This window comes from Podarcis pityusensis, assembly GCF_964106645.2.
Source record: "Podarcis pityusensis genome assembly, chromosome: 3".
In the NCBI taxonomy this organism is placed as follows: Eukaryota; Metazoa; Chordata; class Lepidosauria; order Squamata; family Lacertidae; genus Podarcis; species Podarcis pityusensis.
Window position 1 is genome coordinate 5145473 of NC_138026.1, and position 17422 is coordinate 5162894.

Sequence of the window (17422 nt, forward strand, 5' to 3'; positions counted from 1 at the left end):
CATGATATAAGATTCAAGTGTTCAACAGATTTCAAATTCTATTTCCTTTCAGTTATGGATGCAGTAACTTAAGAGTTTTGATTTCATATTTAGTAAATAGGTAGTGGGATTTGATCCTCTAGCAGTTGTGTTAAGGACCTGTTAACAGTTCAGAATGAAGCATTGAATTTACATGAAGTTCTGGATGTGAGGAGAGAACCAGTTTTCTCATTGCCAGGGTTGTAATAAGCCCCATATACTAAATAGCCACATGAGGCAATATTGGAAGTATATGACACAACTTTCCTTCAGAGAGGTTGCCTTATCTGAAGACCTTTCTCTAGCAATTCTGAGTAACTTTTCTTTTAACTTTTTTTAATAGAAAGCCCAAAAAGGAAGAACAACTCAGTGAAGAGGCTGCCAAGGTGATTTCTAGCCTTCCTGACTTATCTTTCATGCATGCCAAGGTGTTGATGTTCCCAGCCACATTAACACCTTCAACAAGTTGCCAAGGCAAGGTAGACTAAGGTGAAGTGAATTGGACATTTTCCATTGATTCTTGCCCTAGCCCCCCTTTCTGGGTCCTATGAAGTGATCTTGCTTCAATTAAAAATAATTCAAGTTCAGATGATTTGTTGGTAAGCAGCACTAGAAAGGTATACATACTTATGTATATTTATTTACATATTGGAGTCCTAAATTTATATTAGACAAATGTAAATAACTGGAGAGGATTGAACCTTTTTTGAAGATTTATCCTTTTTTGTTGTGTTGGGGTGTAACCATTTTGTCTTTGTGGAATACACTGGTAGTGTCCTCCTTACAAAACTTTCTAAATAATTTTTAAAAATTGAAATTTCCAACTTTTGCTCTTCATGAAATTTCCCTTTGCCCCCCACCCCACCCAATTTAATAACTTACCCTTGATGAAAATCCTTTTACTGAAAGCTTTAAAGCTTACGGTCTTTCAGTAGTCTTCTTTTAAGCAGACTTCCCTTGTTTCCCTTATTTTTCATCTCAAGTGGCTTTTTTTCTTTTTTGCGGGGGGGGGGATGGGGCTGAGTGGTTGATTTTTTTGAATTTTTTTTTAGCCTTTTGACTTCTAACAGTGTGGATTTATCATCATTGCCTTTCAAGAGGTTTGCTGTCAATTCTCTTTAGTTAAGTGATCACTGCCTAAGCACTTGATTCTCAAGATCTATGCGTTAATCAATTTGGTTTGGGATGGAAGGACCAAAACTGTCTAAATGTCTTACACTGAAATATACCTGTTACATTTTTGTTGTTGTACCACTATCCCTATATTTTGATTTTGCACAGTGTAAATTTGACATAATCATAGATTGCTATGGTTTAGGCTGTATGTACAGTAAAACTATGGGTTGTAAATGTTTGGGGAAATTCCTATGGAAAAAAGAGAATGCTATGTAGAACAACCTCTAACAAGGTTTATGTGCATGCCTGAGGTCTTTTTGAAATTTCAGTGTATAAATTTCCTCTTAGCTTACACAAAATAAAAAATAAAGTTATATAGTCTGTTAACGTGTGTAGTAATATTGTTTTTCTTCCTACTTTTACAGTACTGCCAAAGGCAGTAGGAATATCGCTTTTTCAGAGAGAAAAAGTCTACTTGCAGAATATTAACTCTGTACCTTAACAAAAAGCACTGGGTTGGGGGTTTTTAAGAGCCAATGCATTTTTTTGTTAACACATGTGGGAATGCGTTCCTTCTGTTGTACCAAAGTTGTCTGGAAAACTAAAGCATTTGGGCCATGGTTGGAATTCACATTGGAAGCTCACAAGAGTCTCTTCCTAGTTGGTAGGGCTAGGTCAAAGAGGTTGTTCGTCACTTGTAGGCTGCTCCCCCACTTCAAAACTCTTCACATAAGGGGCACACTCATTGTGACATACAGGATAATCTATAACACTTCTGCCTTGTGCAGAGAAAAAGGTAAGGTTCCCTGCTAACTTTTTCTGTCCAGTACCATTACAAATATCCTTTCATAGAAGAGCAGTGCTTTGTAGTTTCTCATTTTGCCTTTCCCCCTCTGGACGCTTCCTAAAAACCCAGACACATAGCGATGAGTTACAGTTATGCTTCAAGACAGTTCAGGCAAAAACATTCCTTTTTAAACCAGGCCTTTGACTTTTAACAATCTATGGCCTTTTAGAGTGGGTGGTGTGTTTTAATGTATTTTTTTTCTCCTTGTTTTAATGTATGCATTTTTAAAAAGTTGTTTTGTAAGTTGCTTTGAGTTGTTGTAGTATAAAAAGAGCTACTGATGCATTTAATTTATAATTATAACACCTGGTTCTGTCTTAACACCATCCTCTCTGTAGTGTTGATTGCTTCTCAATACGGAATGAAATTTTTGGTCAATATGTTGCATTAACAATGTCTTGTTAAGATATTAACTCTCTTAAATATACAGGCACAGCCTTCTGAATGCCAATAACAGTAACATCAGATCATCTTATTTTACTTACAGTATTCTTTCCATTGCATCTCCTGTGTCCCAAATTGTTTTGCCTCTTCATACTCCCACCAATTGTGAAAATAGCTGCCCATATAAGCCACATTTTCTAATAAGTTGTGGCCAGTAGGGCAGTGTTAATACAAAACCACTATACAGGAAACCCCTGCAATGCTGAACTCACGCTTGTAAAAAGCCCACCTGCTTTAACAATTTGTAGAATATATTCTCTATAAAGCTGATAATTCATTAGTAGTAATGTGTTCTAGCCTCGAACATCCTTACAACTATTTTTCTTTCTTCCCACTTCTAACAACATGTGCTGCATGGTAAAAATAAGTGCTTTTGTTTCCATGCCCTAAAATATTTGGTAAAAAAGAATTCACCCTAATGGTATAGCTGCAGAAAAGAACTATATAGCTATTGTATCAGGACGGTGGTTGAGAGTTAACTCAAGATTCAAGGCTAGTAGGATCAGCTATTGAAGGCTTTCCAGGAGGGGGATGGAGTAGGAATGCCAGCTGCAAGCTGAGAGCTTCTGTCTTCACACAATTGCCCTTAGTGGCAGCTGCCCATTTGTCTTGATGTGCAAGGGCTGGTGCTCCAACAGAAACAGGAAGGAGACAAGGAGAAGGAGGTTGTCTGATCACTAATGTTCAAACACAGACCGTTAGCTTCTAGTTAGCTATCCTCTTTATCATAAGTCCTCACTCCATCCCTGATAGGACAGAAATCATGGTCAAAGTGTCCATTTGTTTTAAGTTTGGTTACAGGCTTTCTGTTTTTATAGAGAAAGGTTTATTCTTACGCAGATTCTCTCTCTGTTTAATATGTATAATATACAGAAAGAGTGAAAGTGGTATAGGACAGTGACTGGCAACTCAGTCCAGCCCAATTCTAGAAACACCTTTGCCATACAGCTCAGGTGCTATTTTGCATCCAAACGGGGTCAAGGCTCTTTACTGTAGATGGGAGCTAAGACCTTCAGAAACCTCTACTTACTATGCCCACAGGCACTAATTTTCTTCTGCAGTAGGAAGTGCTAATATGACATCAAGCTCCATGTGATGTTTCCGTTGTTCGACAAGGAAAAAATAGGTATATGAATAGGAGAATTCCAGGATGCCAAGATCCAAGTTTGGGGCAATTACTCTTTGGTGAGAAAACCCCAGCAGAGATTTAAATTCTCAAAATAAGCAGCAAAGCATGCAAATATAGGCTGCTAGACCTTTAAAGTATGCCTTTCTATGTTCCTTCCAAAGCTCTCTCTCTTCCCCTAGCATGGAAAAAGACCACATGTTTGGTAAGTCAGGCAGTAAAACTTGGCTTAGTTACAGTGGTGAAAGTTCCTAAATTATTGGCATAGGTACTCAAGGAAGGCTTGTTAGAGCCATGCAGTCACGGACAATTTTGGGGTTGCTGCTCTCATCTCACTTTACTGGCTGACGGAGCCAGCATACAGCTTCTGGGTCATGTGGCCAGCAGGACTAAGCTTCTTCTGGCAAACCTACTTGCACTTTGAGGTGCTTTCAAACTGCTAGGTTGGCAGGAGCTGGGACCGAACAACGGGATCTCACCCCGTAGTAGGGATTCGAACCACTGACCTTCCGATCAGCAAGCCCTAGGCTCAGTGGTTTAACTCACAGCGCCACCCGCATCCCTATCCAAAAGTAGCAAAGGGGGAAGTCCTTGCTGCTAGCACTACTAGTAACTTTTAGGGAACAGTGCCACCTAGAGACTGTATCAGAATATATTGATCTAGCCTGCACTTGATTAACTATAAGGTTGCCAGTGGAGAGTTCATTAGAGCATACAAATTAATATGCCTTTCCTATGTGAAGTTACCATTCAGTGGAACATTCCCTACATTATTTGCCTTCAAAATCTGATGTTTTAAGGTTTCGTGCACATGGAACAGTAGTACACCCTTACTTCTTGGAACACTTATTATGGTAGAAAAGGTATGGCTTTACTTCTTTCTTTTTGTAATATATACATTAACAACATGTGAAGTTGTGTTCTGCCTTAATTCACTTTTTACATCAGAGTTAAATTTTTAATTTTAATTTAATGCTGATTTTTAATTTCAGCATTACTAACAAGGAACATGGTGCTGCAGAAACATGCTCAAATGTGGCTACTGTACGTACAGTCAATGTAGTGACTCTTTTGGGGGCTTTCTTTTATATACTCTGGTTTCTCTTCAGATCGTATAAATCTTTTATATACTTTTGTCACTATCACTATATTGACTATTCTCTATGATAGTCAAGCACTTTCAAGCACACTAAGCACTTTCCAAGCACCAAGCGCATGGCTTGCAAAGCCCCTTGCACAGAGCTTCCCAATTGCCAGGCATTTTGGAAGCACAACACATTGACCCATGTCAATCACCAGATGCCATTATTATGTCAGGTAATCGACTGCTTAGTGCTCCTGCTCACTTTTGAAAGTTGGCTTGTAAGGGGTGGCTTGACCCGCTAAGCCAAAAAAGTTCCCTACCCCATTTACTGCAGTGAATTATGTGTAACTAGTTCCTTTTGTGCAATCTGCCTCAAGACATGCAAATAAGATTACATAATTCTGCCAATTATATGGATAATGGAAATATTCCTATATCAAAGAAATATGTCTCATTTTTCTGTATTAAGAAATGGAACAATCAGACCGTTTTACTTGGTTGTTTTGTTTTTAAAAAAAAATCTAATAATTTATGCTTGTTGCCACACAGAACAAAGGAAGGGTGGGAGTGTTCTTAACCAGCAACACATCTTCACTGGGAATTTGCAATGTAATTTTTGCAGATTAATAAAATTAGACATGTGGTTCTGTTCAGCTTTATTAGATTCTTCTTACTCTTGTTTGTTCTTCACTTCTGCCTCATTTATTTTAATCCTTCATGGTTTGCCTACAGTAATCTTCCTACTCCCAGTTGGTTTGTGCTTCTGTCACTAAAGTGTGGCCACTGGAACCATTCAGGGGTGGTTTGACCCTGTCTGCAGTTATACTGCCCTTAACAGAAATCTCTTTTATATAAAAGGGCTTGGAACTAGTCAAACATTGCTCTTCTGAATGGGTTGCTGCAAGCCTCTAGCCAAAGTGTACAGCTTTCAGTCCTCACCCTTCCTCAAGTATTACACAATAATGTATTTGGATCAGGCTAGAGATGTACGGACTCTCCTTGGTGGAGAGTGGCTTAGAAGCAAGATGAGCTGTTTACTCCAAAACTGGTAAGTAATTGCCAAACCAATTGGGGCAGCTCCAGAAAGCAGCCCACAAGAAGGCAAAGCTGCTTTGAAGAGCTGCCTTTGGGAAAACTGGAGGTGGTTCCCTGTGAGGTTGAGCTACTATCGCTCCCCAGCTTTCATGGGGTATCTTTTCAAAACGGCTCCCTAACAAAGCGACTGAGTAACATTTTCTTAAGGAGCTGCTTTGAAAAAGGCCATAGGTCAGCGGTAGAGCATCTGCTTTGCTTGCAGAAGGTCCTATGTTTTTTAATGCTCCACATCTTTAGGTAGGGCCAGGAATGAACCCTGCGTGGAATCCTGGAGAGCTCCTTCAAGTCAGTGAATACAACACTGAGCTAGATGGACTAATGGTCTGGCTTGTTCTAAGGCAGCTGCCCCATGGAAAACTAAGGCTACATCTGTGCCATACCTTTAAACAACCATTATATCACTTTTGAATTATGGTGCTGGAGGAGGGTTCACTTTTGAATTATGGTGCTGGAGGGGTTCTTGAGAGTCCCATGGACTGCAAGAAGATCAAACCTCTCCATTCTGAAGGAAATCAGCCCTGAGTGCTCACTGGAAGGACAGATCCTGAAGCTGAGGCTCCAATACTTTGGCCACCTCATGAGAAGAGAAGACTCCCTGGAAAAGACCCTGATGTTGGGAAAGATGGAGGGCACAAGGAGAAGGGGATGACAGAGGACGAGATGGTTGGACAGTGTTCTCGAAGCTACCAGCATGAGTTTGACCAAACTGCAGGAGGCAGTGGAAGACAGGAGTGCCTGGCGTGCTCTGGTCCAGGGGGTCACGAAGAGTCGGACACGACTAAACAACAACAACATACCACTTTTAAGTCATGGCTTTCCCCAAAGAATCCTGAGAACTGTAGTTTGTTAAGGGTGGTGAGAGTTGTTAGGGAACCCCTATTTCACTGAGCTACAATTCTTCAAGTGGCTTAACCATCAGTCTTTATTTCCATGGAATTCTGGAAACTGGTTCTGTAAGGGAAATAAGAGATCTCCTAACAACTCTCAGCACGCTTAACATAACTGCAGGTCCCAGGATTCTTTGGGAGAAGACAAGACTGTTAAAGTAGCATGATAGTGCTTTAAATGAACATTGAGGATGTGGCCTCAGGCTGGGGAGCAAGAGTCGACCTTCACTCCATGTGGTAGTCTGCACAGGTGGTCTTTTGTCATCCGGCTCCAACTTCAGCTAATTCTTCAGACAAAGTTTTAATTCAGAGTGGAGGAGAATTCAGGGACTTCTAATGCTGATGCCTTGTTTGGGGTTTAGCATTATCAAATACCTAAAACTAATACCTGAGCCTTGGCTTAGCACTCTAGATCAGACTAAGAATCCATCTATTCAAGGACTCGGTCTCTAAAGGTGGCCAGTTAGAGGCCTCTGTATATTCACAAAAGGGGCATAATAATAATAATAATAATAATAACAATAATAATAATAATAATAATAATAATAATAATAATATTTGTACCCCGCCCATCTGGCTGGGTTTCCCCAGCCACTCTTGGCAGCTTCCAACAAAGATTAAGAATACATCAAAATGTCACACATTGAAAACTTCCCTAAACAGGGCTGCCTTCAGATGTTTTCTAAATGTCAGCTGGTTGTTTATCTCTGACATCTGGTGGGAGGGCGTTCCACAGGGCGGGCGCCACTACCAAGAAGGCCCTCTGCCTGGTTCCCTGTAGCTTTGCTTCTCAGAGTGAGGGAACCGCCAGAAGGCCCTTGGCACTGGACCTCAGCGTCTGGGCAGAATGATGGGGTTGGAGACGCTCCTTCAGGTATACTGGGCCGAGGCCGTTTAGGGCTTTAAAGGCCAACACCAACACTGGTGACTATCCTATTTGCAAACATGTGATAGCTAGAGGTAAACTACCTTGGTACATGGAGATTCTACATACCTATGGTAAGAACCGTCGGTAGACCTAGCCTCCGTCAGCTTTTCTGAACTTGAAAAAGCCATCAAGTTTAGCTTCAAAAGAATGGCAGAGTCCTCCTCCATGGGTGCATGTAGCTTCACTGGATTGCTAGTCGAAAGAATAAATGTAGCAGCTGAGTTTAAATTTGGAAGCAGCACCTCCTGCGGCACCCCTAAAGTAACGATCTGTGTCAAGTGCTAGCTGACCATAAATGGTCCTGGATATTACCAGTGCCTGCTTGTAACAAGGCCAATAATCCAATTTGTAATTGGCATGTACCTATCCCCCTCGGTCCCATACCAAATGTAGTGGGTGCTCCCTATGGAGGATTGTATGGGACACGGGTGGCGCTGTGGTCTAAACCACTGAGCCTTGGGCTTGCTGATCAAAAGGTCGGTGGTTCGAATCCCTGCAACGGGGTGAGCTCTCGTTGCTCGGTCCCTGCTCCTGCCAACCTAGCAGTTCGAAAGCATGCCAGTGCAAGTAGATAAATAGGTACTGCTCCAGCGGGAAGGTAAACGGCGTTTCCGTGCGCTATTCTGGTGTCAGTGTTCTGTTGTGCCAGAAGCGGCTGGCCACATGACCTGGAAAAACTGTCTGTGGACAAACGCCAGCTTCCTCGGCTTGTAAAGCGAGATGAGCGTCACAATCCCAGAGTCGTTCGCTACTGGACTTAACTGTTTACCTTTATGGAGGATCGTATGCTGAATTCATCTCTCGCCTTCCTTTCTGGAAGAATCAAGCATCTTTTTAAAGCAATCCCATTCACTCTCCATGGATGGTGAAGGTGAATCGTGCTCATCTGCTCCACAGGCACAGGGAAGGCAAACAGCCTGAGGCATGAATGAAAGTGGGCTTTAAGTAAATCACCCTGCAACAGTGACTTTAGCAGGGTTTTCTTTCTTTCTTCCCCTTTTTTCAGCTTGTGATCATGTTACAGGGCTGGAAATGGTTGTCTCCATTGTGACTAGCTCGTTAACATGGACAATAAATTATCCCTTCGCTCAGCCTACACTGAAATAGTTTAAAAGAGAGAGACAGCCTGCCAATCCAGCTGCTGGTCTAAATGTGGCATCTCAGAACTGCTGTTGTGAAGGTGGCAGGTTTAAAGCTACACTGCGGAGTGAAGGCTGGAATTCTGACAAACCCAGCCAGCCATTTCTGTCATCAAATACTTTAGCATTTAACTTTCTCTCCTCTTCTTTCTCCCCTTCCTGCCCAGCAACTTCCTCCAGCAACTCACTCTCTCTTTGTGTGTGCATTTTGTATATATCTGGAGTTGCCCCTCTTGGCTGGAAGGAAGAAAGTGATGGGGAGAGGAGACCAAAGCAGCAGGCTGGCAGTGTGAGCCTGTGTATCAGGAAGGCTGGATTTTCATACAAGAAGCTATTCCTCCTTAGACTCTGGAGCCATAAGCCCAGTGAGTGAAAGAAAGTTCCATGGACCAGGTGAATGTGATCTGGAAGTTCAGCAGGAACTTTCAGTTCAAACTTCTGGTACCTAATTAAAAACTTAAAAATTGAATCCCTGCAACTTGTGGAGGGGGCTCATGTGTTTCCATTATGAGGCAAGCCAAGCTTGTACAACTGATGCCCTTCTCTTACCGGTAAGTCCCACTGAAATCAATGTAAATTAAGCATAACTAACTTTCTTGGACTAAAATCTATCACATTCCAGTTTTAAAGGACAATGCTCTGCTTTATTTGTCTTCACTGTTCCAATTTACAATTGTGTACTGTTATACTGAAGATGCTCATCATAAGATTAACACTCATTATGTAACAAATGTAAGCTAATAATTAGTATATTCTACACTGAATACTATAACGCTGAGAAAATCAAAATGTTAACATTTTATTTTATACTTAAACATTATAGGAGTCAATTGTTCATGAAGCTTTCCCCCCTTACTCATTAATTAATTTTCTTATTATTGAAATACAGTCAATAGTGTGTGTGTGAAATACTCAGAGTATACTGAGTGTTTCTCTGCCTTTGCTGAGCCTTGCTGGGTGGCGAGTTTTATCGTGAATCTGGCCGGCTGGAATTATTCCACTTCCTTGCATTCGCCATCCTCTGTTAAACAAGTGATGCGTCTATCCACCACTGGCCTGCATCATCCAGCTGGCAAAAGCTGACAAAGCTCCACTGCTGCCTTCAATAGTCGGGCTTGCTTGCATCATTATAAGATCTGGTCTAACAGGTTTGTCTGTTGTGAAATGGAAGAGTAGACTTTAAACTACGTAAGTACAGTACGGCTGCCAACATCCCCCCCCCCCCCCAATTCTGGCAGGACTCCTTGACATGAGCCACAAACTTGACATGAGCCAACAGTGTGACGCGGCAGCTAAAAAAGCCAATGCAATTCTGGGCTGCATCAATAGGAGTATAGCATCTAGATCAAAGGAAGGAATAGTGCCACTGTATTCTGCTCTGGTCAGACCTCACCTGGAGTACTGTGTCCAGTTCTGGGCACCACAGTTCAAGAAGGACACTGACAAACGAACGTGTCCAGAGGAGGGCAACCAAAATGGTCAAAGGCCTGGAAACGATGCCTTATGAGGAACAGCTAAGGGAGCTGGGCATGTTTAGCCTGGAGAAGAGGAGGTTAAGGGGTGATATGATAGCCATGTTCAAATATATAAAAGGATGTCACATAGAGGAGGGAGAAAGGTTGTTTTCTGCTGCTCCAGAGAAGCGGACACGGAGCAATGGATCCAAACTACAAGAAAGAAGATTCCACCTAAACATTAGGAAGAACTTCCTGACAGTAAGAGCTGTTTGACAGTGGAATTTGCTGCCAAGGAGTGTGGTGGAGTCTCCTTCTTTGGAGGTCTTTAAGCAGAGGCTTGACAACCATATGTCAGGAGTGCTCTGATGGTGTTTCCTGCTTGGCAGGGGGTTGGACTCGATGGCCCTTGTGGTCTCTTCCAACTCTATGATTCTATGATTCTATGATTCCTGTGCCACATGGCAGGCAGAAACTTAGCAGGGGGGACTTTTTCTATCACTGCATCAGATGTGACCTGCTCTATTTCTGTTAGGCATCATTATTATTATTATTATTATTATTATTATTATTATTATTATTATTACAGGAGCCCAACCAAATGGAAGATGACAACTCTAATAGCAGTCATAGAGCCCTTCACTCATAAGAAAGACACAAACCAGCTTTTAACATGTAACCGATGGGTTCAAACACTCAGCATTCAAAGACAGGCTGCCCTGGGGGAGCAGAGCACAAGGAATCTAATAGATTTGTGTCCACATCTAATCTTGTCCCTTTCTTAAATTTATTTATTGGTGTGTGCTTTTCTTATCTGCCAAATCTCCGGACAGTGGAGGGGGCGTGTGCTGTGTCCTGTTGTTGTTGCTCTAGTGGTGGTGGTGGTGGTGGCACTTGCTCTCCTTCTGATAGGAAATGCTATGCCGGGGGGGGCACAAAAATTGGGGGTCAAGGAGGGTCAGTTGTTGGGGAGTAAGAAATGTCTCTGTTTTTATCTGAAGGGTATGCATACAATAAATATTAAAAATATTGCTTTATTTTATTTCACGTACGTACAATTTATAGGCTGCCCTGTAGCCAAAGTCTGCTCGCAGCTCACAGAGAATAAAACAAACAAAATTAGCAATCAAGCAGCAAATTTTGCAGCAGCGTCTTCATTTAAAGCAGAGGTTTAAAGAGCTCTCAACTGTTTGTTTTTGTTTGTTGGTTTGTTGAAACAAGCCACTGGAATTGAGCTATTGCCTGAAGGGTGAGGCTTCAGCGTGGAAGTACGGGTGTGCACAGTTGTCTTTTTCAAGTGGCCGCGTTGACAGCAAGTCAAGAGAGGGAGAAAGCAAGTCCACGGTCTCTGAATGTGGTTGCCAGTTCTGGTTTGGTATTGCTGTGGGGTTACTGTCTCGTGTGGTCCAAATAATTCACCAACAAAAAGGAAAGCGGAATTAGATGGGCAAAGAGGATCCAGCAACCCCTGCGCCAGTGGAAAAGATTCTTCGTAAAGTAATGGAAGCAGTTACCTTGATGAATAGGAAAAGGGGAGGTGCCTCATCTGCTGCTCTGGGAGAAACCTGCCCCACTCTTCTCTCCAAAGAGGACACAGGAGTTCAGAATCTACTTTGAATCCCTAGCCAGATACCACTTTTCTTTGCCAAAACCAGCTCCAAACGCCTGCATATCCCACAAAAGACGAAGCTCCAGGACACACAAAGGACACATAATGATGGAAATCAGCAAGTGTAAAAAAGCACATTTTATTCAGTGTCAGCAGTGATAATTGAATCTGTACTACTCATCACCACATTCAGCCAAGTTATTCCATGTTCTCTATCAACCGGTATCTTAATCTTTTTATTATTATTCAAATAAAGAGGAATGATCACTCTGGAGCTTTGGTGAGCACTTGCCAGCTTTGTTTGCTAAGGCAGGGACCACCTCTATCTTCCTACTTCCCCTATGATATATTTCACTTGCCTCACAAAGAGGTCATTTCTTGCATGTATGTCATCTGGGGGGGTGGAGGGGTAACTGCAAATGTGTATAAAAACAGCTTGAGGGCAAGAGGCAAAGTTGAGTGTTTCTATCCAAATCCAGTGGTGTGGAATCTTGTCATTTATTTGCAAATCAGATTTCAGCTTCGATTCCGCAGCTACTTCCCTATCAAATGCTCCCCCCCCCCCCTCTTTTTATGACTGAGGATGAATATTCAAGCTGTGGCAGTAGAAGACTTGAGGACTGAGTAGGCTTTCAGTCTGTTGCCAAATCATTAAATAAATCTTATTACCTTGTCCAAGACTTGTAAGAATCCCATTGAGAGACTGCAGGGCACTTTTAAAAGTGACTCTCACAAGAGTCAGTGATGGTTTAAAAGACAGTTAGACAAAAAAAAAATTTTTTTCAATTTTTTTATTAATTTTCCAAAAAAAAATTAAGACAAACAAACAGACATCCATCCATCCTAATTGTAATTAAACCAATATTAATAACATTACTAAGTGACTTCCTCAAATCCCCCTGGTTGAATTTTATTGAATATCATTTTAACAGTTTTCCAAAATCAATCTTCTCACAAAATTAACTTGATCATTTACCATCTTTCATTCTTTCTAACCAACTTTAACATCTTAATTCCTATCCTTACATATTTAAATCCTAAGCCTATCTAATATTTGCAAGCTTTTCCAATTAAGTTATCTTAACATATTTAGCTAAATAGTCTTTAAATTTTATCCATTCCTCCTGATACTCCTCCTCCTTCTGGTCGCGGACTCTTCCGGTTAGGTCGGCTAGCTCCGAAAAATCCATCATCTTCATCTGCCAGTCTTCCACTGTTGGTATTTCTTGTGTTTAAAAGAGAATTAGACAAATTAACAGAGGATAGAGGTATGGATGACTACTAGCCAGTTGCTTAATACCAATTGTGAGGATAGGATGGGCTCATTGGTCTGATTCAGTAGACTTCTTATGTCCAAAAGCAGTACTAGCCTTCTTGGTAAAAATTATTTCAGAATGCTGTGGGGTCCTGTGAGCAACGTCACTGTTGTTCTACCCACACTCATTTCTTTTTTTCAAAAAAAATCTCAGCTGTACATTTCTTCCCTGCTGTGCTATGGTATTGCTATAATGGGATAGACATAACCTAGAATGGTTAAGTGTGACTCCTGGTGTGCAAGATGAGCCTTACAAAGTACTGGCTACGTGGCTTGAGTAAGGTGCTTTTCATTGGTAATTTGATGAGTTGCTTCATTATGGTTAGGTCAGGGGTCGGCAATGTGCGGCCCATGAGCCGGATGTGGCCCACAAAGACCGTTTTACCGGCCCACGAGCTGCCCCTGAACAGAGCTGCCCGCTAGGCGAGTCCCCCACGTGCTGCACTAAACTGGTGCGGCGTGGGGACTCGACGAGCAGCACCGGAAATTGCGTCTGCGCATGTCCAGACATCAAAAATTGCTTCTGCAGAGGCGCGATTTTCGGCGTCTGGGCATGCGCAGGCGCGATTTCCGGCACCACCGATATGCGCAGAAGCAATTTCCGGCGTCGCAGATATGCGCAGAAGCAATTTCCAGTGTCGCAGATATGCAGAGAAGCAATTTCCGGCGTTGCAGATATGCGCAGAAGCAATTTCCAGCGTCGCAGATATGCAGAGAAGCAATTTCCGGCGTCGCAGATATGCGCAGAAGCAATTTCTGGCGTCACAGATATGCGCAGAAGCAATTTCCGGCGTTGCAGATATGCGCAGAAGCAATTTTCGGCGTCTGGGCATGCGCAGGCGCGATTTCCGGCACCACAGATATGCGCAGAAGCAATTTCCGGCGTCGCAGATATGCACAGAAGCAATTTCCGGCGTTGCAGATATGTTCAGAAGCAATTTCCGGCATCGCAGATATGCACAGAAGCAATTTCCGGAGTCATATGCGCAGAAGCAATTTCCAGAGTCTGGGCATGCGCAGATGCGATTTCCGGTGCCACAGATATGCGCAGAAGTGATTTCCAGTGCCAAAGATATGCGCAGACGCGATTTCCGGCGTCACGCTGCGCCAGTCATGCCCACGGACGATCTCTGTGGGAGTGCTCTGGCCCATGGCCAGTAAACCTTGCCGACCCCTGGGTTAGGTGAACATAATAAGCTTGCTGGATCAGCGAAGGGCCCATGTATGCCAACATCCTGTTCTCACAGTGGCCAGTCAAATGCCCATGGGAAGCCAGTGAGCAGGCCCTGAATGCAACAGCGGTCTCCTCACTTGTGATTGTGAGCAATTGGTGCCGTATTGGCCCGAATATAAGCTGCACCTTTAAACTTCAATGGGGGGAGGGGGGGAGACAGAAAAAAAGACAATACCTAAATATAAGCCGCTCCCTTAAAATTCCGCAGGCACTCACACCCTTCCATTTTACCGTATGTCTTCTTCATCAGAGATATCATAAAAGCCAATTTTTGTAAGGTCACGAATTTAAGCTGCACTTTAACTTTTCACGGTTGGATTTGGGGGGGGGAGTACAGCTTATATTCGGGCCAGAGAATATATTCAGAGAAGAGAGAAGTGACTTTATCGTGGTTTTTAACCATGTTTTGGGATTTCTATCTGGAGCAAGACATAAAAGTCCTCCTAAATTCCCCTGAGATCCTAGCCCTGAAAGCTCAGCTGTTAACAATGAATGTGAATCATTTCTCAACTTTCCAGCAAATTCTAGCCTTCTTGCTTCCTTCACTTACGAAACCTTCCCGTGCGATTCTAACCTGGAAGAATCAAACTTGGTTCGACCAAGAATGCAAACAGTGCAGAAGTAGGCTTAGATTTCTTCAGTCTGATATGAAATCAGACAGCACCCAGAGCAAAATCAGGGAGTTAGCCCAATTCCGTTCATACTACAAGAAGCTGCTCCATCATAAGAAATTGCTCTTTGCGAAAGAACGCTGGACGGCACTGTCAGTGGCCATTAAAACCCGTGACGACAAGAAATTCTGGAATTTAATTAATGCAGGTTTAAGACCCCCCTCATTCATCGCTAATAACATCACAGCAGCCAGTTGGCACTCTCACTTTGCTCAGCTGTATTCCGCCCCAGATCCTGAAGTAAATGTTGTCTCCACTCTTCCAGCATCTGCCTTGCCCACCTGGGAGCCAGTCTCCCCAGAGAGATGTATACAACTAATTAGCATGCTTTCAGGGGATAAATCCCCGGGGGAGGATATGATACCACCTGAGGTATTCTTGTCGAACCAGACATGGTGGGCCCCTATTTTAGCATCTCTCTTTACCACTATTAATGCTACTCTTAAGATTCCACCTAATTGGAAACAGAGCATAGTCATCCCAATACATAAAAAGGGGGATCCACAAGATCCGCGTAACTATCGACCTATCAGTCTGCTGGACATAGCATACAAGGTCTACTCTAGATTCTTGCTAGAGAAATTAATCGAGTGGGCAGAAGAAACAAAGCTATTCCACCCGGAACAGGCTGGCTTCCGTAAAGGTCACAGCACATCTGGCCAATGTCTTGTTCTATTTACCCTGATTGATAAATACCTAAACAGGTTCAACTGCAAACTACACGCGGCTTTTGTGGACCTGACCTCCGCCTTTGACTCCATCCCCAGAGATAGGCTATGGCAGAAGCTTAGTTACACTAACATAGATAAGAGACTCCTCCATCTGCTTATGGAAATTCATAATGACATATCGGCCAGAGTAAAATCCGGCCCTCTGGGAGCTCTATCTGATCCTTTCCCTCTGAATAAAGGGGTCAAACAGGGCTGCCTCTTGGCCCCTTTTCTATTCAATTTCTACATCAATGACATCGTTACAACCATGAAGGCCCTAAATCAATCTGCCCCCTCTTTACAACAGCTCAAGATCCCCATATTACTCTATGCGGACGACATGGTGATACTGTCTTTAACCAAGCAGGGCTTAAACAACATGCTCAGAGGGCTCATGACATATTGTGATACCAACTCCCTCAAAATCAATTTCGCCAAAACCAAAATTCTTACTTTTGGCACGAAAACTCGGAAGCCTTTCTGGAATTTTGAGGGCCACTCTATTGAATATTGTTCAGCATTCAAGTATTTGGGTATCACTTTTCAGCATGGGCTTAGCTGGTCAGCTCACCTAAATATGACCATCCTGGCTGCCCGTAGAACCATCAAAGCCTTGGAGAAATTCTTCTATGCAAAAGGCGGCCAGTTGGTTCCACCAATCAGAAAAGCATTTATCAGCAAAGTCCTCCCGATGTTACTGTATGGGGTTGAAATCTGGGGGTGGAATTTAAAAACACTACAATGGCTGGAGATTCTGCAAAACTCTTTTGCACGAAAGATACTGGGCCTCCCCAAGGGCTCAGTTGCTGCACAGTTAAGAACAGAACTGGGCCTCCCCTCCATTGTTGCGAGAGCCCACATTAGAATCATTAGTTTTTACTGTAAATTAATCAATGCCCCAGGTTCCCTACTAGCTAGGCAAGCCTTTTTAACTTGTTCTCATACCAACAAATGGTCCAAGGCCATGGAGACTATTACTGCACGCTACTCCCTCCCAGATCTCGACACGCTGTCATCTTGGGACCAACATAAAATCCGGGCCTGGATTCTTACAAGAGACGAGGCCATGGACCGGGCACAGTCCATTACAGCTCGCCTCTCCATGTGGCTCCCTAAAGTGAAAGTGGTAAGATCACTTGCCAACTACTTGATAGACCTGACGGAGCCCAATTTGAGAAGAGCGTTTACTATGGCCCGTTTCCATTCTATACCCACGGCCTTCCTGCAGGGGATTTATTCTAAGACCCCTATTACTCAGCGTTTATGTCCATGCACAATGAATGAAGTAGAGGATTTCATACATTTCTTTCTCTACTGCCCTATTTATGAGCCAATAAGACCTAAGCTCCTCCTCTTGATCCCGTCCACCATTACATCTAAGGAAGACTGTTTGAAATCGCTTCTTGTGGACGCAAATCCCCAAATTTCACGTGGGGTGGCAATCTTTATAGTGCAGGCTCTGAAACTCAGGGCTACTCTGACTGGGTAGTGTGTCCTAGACCTGGACCTGTTTTAATTCTTTTTATTACTTTTTCAACCCAATGTGCCGAGCCTATTTTGGGGCCATTTTATGTTTTATATACATCCGCATTTTGGATTCTTGGCGCTGGCAACTAAATCTTTACATTATTGTCTTAGGGTAATTTAAATGTCATTACGCCAGTAATATCGCTTTGAATTTTGTTTGGTTGCTTGTCTCTAGTATTTTTGTTTTATTTTGCTATGGCTGTATGCTAATGCAATAA

The 17422-nt window shown here is 42.8% G+C and overlaps 1 protein-coding gene across 4 annotated transcripts in view; it reads left to right on the top strand.

Moving 5' to 3' along the window:
- AFTPH (aftiphilin) overlaps nt 1-1521 on the top strand; it is a 38547-nt gene extending 37026 nt beyond the window's left edge. For all 4 annotated transcript variants that reach the window (XM_080999046.1, XM_080999045.1, XM_080999048.1 and 1 more), the window contains one exon: nt 362-1521. In XM_080999046.1, coding sequence (XP_080855172.1) covers nt 362-506 — 145 coding nt within the window. In that variant the 3' untranslated portion in view covers nt 507-1521. The remainder of the gene's footprint in view (nt 1-361) is intronic.
- The last annotated feature ends 15901 nt before the right edge of the window (nt 1522-17422 follow it).